Below are 4420 nucleotides of genomic sequence, written 5' to 3' on the forward strand. Positions count from 1 at the left end.
AAAAAAAAAAAAAAACTTATGATTTTATTCTGTATACATGGTCTGCACGAAGCACACAAGATTTTGCCTAACATGAGAAATTTAGCAAAAAATATGCTGGACTTACCTCAAGTCTACAGCTCCAGCTACACATAATGGGAATTATTTCCTTCAAACAGACTGGTCACATGTTTCTAGGAAACACAAGAGAAGTGGAATATTATAGGGGTAAAGACACTGCTATGAATCCGTGATGTTCATCCTAGGCACTGAATAGCTTGATGCCACTTGCATAACAGTCAACAAATAAGTAAGCAGCCAAACCATTTTTACCAAAATGAAACAAATAAATAAACAGCCAAACCAACCATCGCCGCCAACTGTACATAGATGAGAATTATGAGCTGTCCTGTGTACTGAGATAACTTTAGCTGTTCCCACTTGCCCCAATAATAGGCAATCTAACAATAGCATCAGATAATGCATATATGACAATATCCAATCAACCTGACTTGTGTTGCTCGACATAAATAGACAATTTGAAAGAGTGAACTAAAATGCTAGATATAAGCAGACACGGAAACATACGACAGTGTTCACACATGTGTTTACTAGAAATCCAAAGATAACTTGATACCCTGATAGAGACGCTAGACATATTTTTCTGCAACTAATAAGCACGCAGGGCATCCCAACGTAACAGCCTTGGAATTACCAAACATTTCCATATCTCCCTTCCTTCGTCATGCCTAACACAATCTGGCTTTCTTGTGAGAACCAGATTCCATGATGGTCGGCTTTTCATGTGGTATCTTGAACCTATCGCGTGCTTCGACCAGGAGATTCGGATAGGTTTGCATCAAAGGAAAAGTGTGAGAGTGCAGGTGCGCAGAGCGCACCCTCACACTTTTTCACTTTCTCTTTTTTATATCTCTCAAAATATTGCATATTTTGATTTGATTTTTTTGCAAGTCACTAAAAAATAACAAATGGAATGGGACAAAAATAGTTCGGAAATTTTTTGTGCAATTTCAAATTTCGAATAATTTAAAATTCAAAAAAATTCTTGAAATATATATATACATAATAAAATAAAAAATCCAAAATATTTTTCTCACGTTCCAATTGTTATGTTTAAGTGATCTGCAATTTTTTTTATTCAAACAATGTGTGGTGTGAGAGATACAAAAATGAGAAATTGTTTGAGAGGGGAACAAAAAGAATTTGAACGAATCTTGATGCAGTATACACAGTATGGATATGGGTGCTCACCAAGCACCTGCTCCAAAAGTCCACTCTCCACTTGCATCAAATGGAGGTACTCACCAGATGTCGCAACCACCTTGAAATTATCGCCACCCGCGAGGAAATCGAAGCACCTAGCTTTGAGTTTGGAGCAGGAATGGTCCTCCGCCAGCTCCAACAATGAAACTACACTGCCTAGCTTGATACCATTGGCACATAGGTTGTCCTCACAAATCTTTTTAAGCATCTCCAACCCGTACCTATCAGCAACTACAAGCAGATGCTGGTCCAGAGTAAAAGAATCAGTCTTGCCATCATTATTAGGCAATGAACCATGGTACATGTAATGGAGCATAGATCTGAAGGTTGAGGCCTCCATATCTTGAATGGTTATAGATTTTTTTTTATAAAGGATGTTTTATTACTTATGAGGAAGCAATTACATCCAGCCTCTGCATAACCAGGATGCACATAGCCGTTTCTTGAGTCTCGAGTTCAAAAAAGATGCCAAACTAAAAAATATCTAGGCGAAATACATATCGGAACGATGAATCATATAACGCCTAAGGTGTGGGTGGGGCTTCAATCCGTAGACTATGCTGCCACCCATGTAGGGAAAAAGTATCCCTCGCCGTAGCCTCCAATCGTGTACAGACCTCCGTAAATAGGTCTTGGTTCTCCATGCGCTGAAGAGGTAACCATGAACGAAGAATCCCTGTACATCTGTAGATGACCTGCAACAAGGAGAAGTTTTTGTCATTAAAAATCTTGTCATTTCTACTCAGCCAAAGCGCCCAGATAACCCCCACCCTAAGAAGCAACTTGAATCTTGAATCTATTCCATGAAGCCAATTACCAAAGACATTGGCTACACTAGTGGGAGGATACAAGGTAGACGCTACTTGGATGACAGACCAAATAGATCTCGCAAACTGGCACCGGAAGAAGAGGTGTTTAATAGTTTCATCATGATGACAAAAAACACATCTAGTAGTTTCGTGCCAATTCCGCTTAACAAGATTGTCTTTGGTGAGGATGACTCATCGACGAAGATACCATCCAAATATTTTTATTTTTAATGGTATCTTCATCTTCCAAATTTTCTTATTGTTATCAACCGGTAAATCAGAATGAAGTATGGCGCTATATAAAGATTTTACCGAGAAAGAGCCATCTACATGTAAATTCCACCTAAATTCATCTGGTTCAGGCGACAGGTTAACATCCCCCAACCTCTGAATTAAAGCATTCCATGCCAGTAGCCTTTGTCCTAGCAAAACTCGTCGGAACGTCACATTCGGTGGAGAGGTAGCCATTACTGTGGCTATGGTATCTCCTTTGCGACGAACGATACTATACAACGCAGGATACTGTTCACTTAGAGGTGCATGGTCTAACCAAGCATCTTCCCAGAACCGTATCTGTGCTCCATTCTTAATTGAGAAAGTACCATGACGAAAAAAGACATTTTTTGTCGCCATTAGACCAGCCCAGAAGTGTGAATGGTTATAGATGCCATCTTGCTTTCAGCCATCGGGCCATAGAGCTCTGCTTTAAAAACCGGCGATCGGGCCGCAAGCACCAGGCGATGCGCATAAAAGCACTCCCCGCCGACGTTGAAGGAAACATCAGTGTGTTCTTGTTTATCCCACATAATGGCCAGATCATGACCTAAATCCGGGAGCTCCTCCTCCGACGATGCAGTTGTCCAGTCAATGTCCACGAAGCACATCACCACGAAGTAGTTGTCCACCACACAGTTCGCAATAACATCGTCTCTGTTTGCTATCAGCAAGCTATCTCCTTCCGTTAACCCAGGGAGAGGGAGTATGGTTGTCCTTCTCCCCATGTAATAAACAGGTGAGTCTAACCCAGGGGCAGAAAGCATGGTCATCCTCATCGAACGAGCAGGTGAGCCGGTCTTGTCTAGAAAAACCATATGCGTAGAGATCTTGGCAGCGCCATCCAGAACGGGAGGCCGGACTCTGAGAATGAGAACGACCTGATTTTTTGAACTCGGGCGTAGATGCGTGTAAGCAGCAGCTTGGTGCACTTTTTCATCGGCTAACTTTAGACCGACTGTTATCTCTTCAGGTATCTCGTCCCCCGCGTTGCCCCCCCGCACCGGGCGACTCGGGCGGAACCCTAGCGCCGCCGCCACCGCCTCCCCCTCCTCCGATCTCCCTCCTCCCTGCCGCCGCCGGCGCGCACGTGCGGGCAAACCTCGTGAAGCTCTCGGCGGCGGCAGGTTTCCATCTCGCGTCGCGCGCGCAGAGGTGACGTTGGATCTGCGGTGGGGACATCGGCCGGCGGCGGGCTGGTCGGCGGCCTCCGTGGTGGGATCCGGCGTGGGATCCGGGGCGGCGGTTTCTGCGGCGCGTCGCGCCGGCTGCCTTGGCAAGGCTGCGGTGGCCGGGTGAGGCTTCGGCGATGTGGCCGGCGGCGGGGGTGACTCTGAAGGCTGCGGGTTCACTTGCTTCACTTGGTTCACTTGGTTCACGGTGAGGATGTGGTTGAAGATCTTGTCGCGGTTGAGGACGATGCTCAATGTTGGGTCTCTCATCTTGATCATGGTGTAGCTCTCCTCGTCCACGTTGGTCATGGCGAGGGTGGCGACGGAGATCTCGCCGAGGTTGATCTTGAGGACCTTGGTCTTGGGGATGGCCATCACGCCCATGGTGGGCATGGCGATCCGCTTGGTGACGATCTTGGTGAAGGACTTGGTCTTGTGGAGGACGCTCATGTGGACGAGCATGGCGATGTATTTCTCCACGCCTAGAGTTGGAGCGGGAGTCTTCATGACGAGCTTGTGGGCGATGAGGTCGATGATGGTCTTCATGCCTTGAAGAGGAGCTTGAGGACGAAAGGCCACCATGAGAGTAATAGTCTTGTGGCGAGCTTGATGAAGAGGAAGTAGAGCGGTGTCGACGATGACGACCCAAATTGGTGATGGCGCGCTCGAGGCTATCCATGCGCCGCTCCATGTTGGCATCATTAGCCGTCATTTGGCCATTCAAGTTGTCCGTAGCTTCACGAAGAAGAGCCAAGTCTTGGTTCACGGCGGAGAAGTTGTGAGCCACCTCATCGTATTGATCATCGATGCGCGTCTCGAAGAGGGTGAGTTGCTCCTTGAACTCTTGTCGTTGCGTCCATAGGTTGTGTTGAGTAGCCAACCTCTCGGTGTTGCGGAGGATCT

The 4420-nt window shown here is 46.4% G+C and overlaps 1 protein-coding gene across 1 annotated transcript; it reads right to left on the minus strand.

Annotated features, from left to right (window-relative positions):
- Positions 1 to 728: 728 nt before the first annotated feature.
- LOC124656730 (BTB/POZ and MATH domain-containing protein 3-like) lies at positions 729 to 3979 on the minus strand. The gene is made up of 5 exons (XM_047195423.1): positions 3764 to 3979; positions 3096 to 3226; positions 2723 to 3020; positions 1293 to 1606; positions 729 to 843 (listed from the first exon to the last, which is right to left on the minus strand). Exons 1-5 carry the CDS (start codon positions 3977 to 3979, stop codon positions 729 to 731), a joined length of 1074 nt encoding a protein of 357 aa, XP_047051379.1.
- Positions 3980 to 4420: the final 441 nt, after the last annotated feature.

The sequence above is a fragment of the Lolium rigidum genome, chromosome 5, assembly GCF_022539505.1.
Source record: "Lolium rigidum isolate FL_2022 chromosome 5, APGP_CSIRO_Lrig_0.1, whole genome shotgun sequence".
Lineage (NCBI taxonomy): Eukaryota > Viridiplantae > Streptophyta > Magnoliopsida > Poales > Poaceae > Lolium > Lolium rigidum.

Bases quoted from the DNA above. Each gene is read 5' to 3' on its own strand.
- LOC124656730 (XM_047195423.1), bottom strand. From the start codon at position 3,979: ATGCTCGTCCACATGAGCGTCCTCCACAAGACCAAGTCCTTCACCAAG. The intron at 3,021-3,095 runs GTTAGACTCACC...GGAAGGAGATAG, and splicing joins ACCATGCTTTCTGCCCCTGG to CTTGCTGATAGCAAACAGAG. The intron at 1,607-2,722 runs ACTTCTGGGCTG...ATAACCATTCAA, and splicing joins TGGCATCTATAACCATTCAC to GATATGGAGGCCTCAACCTT.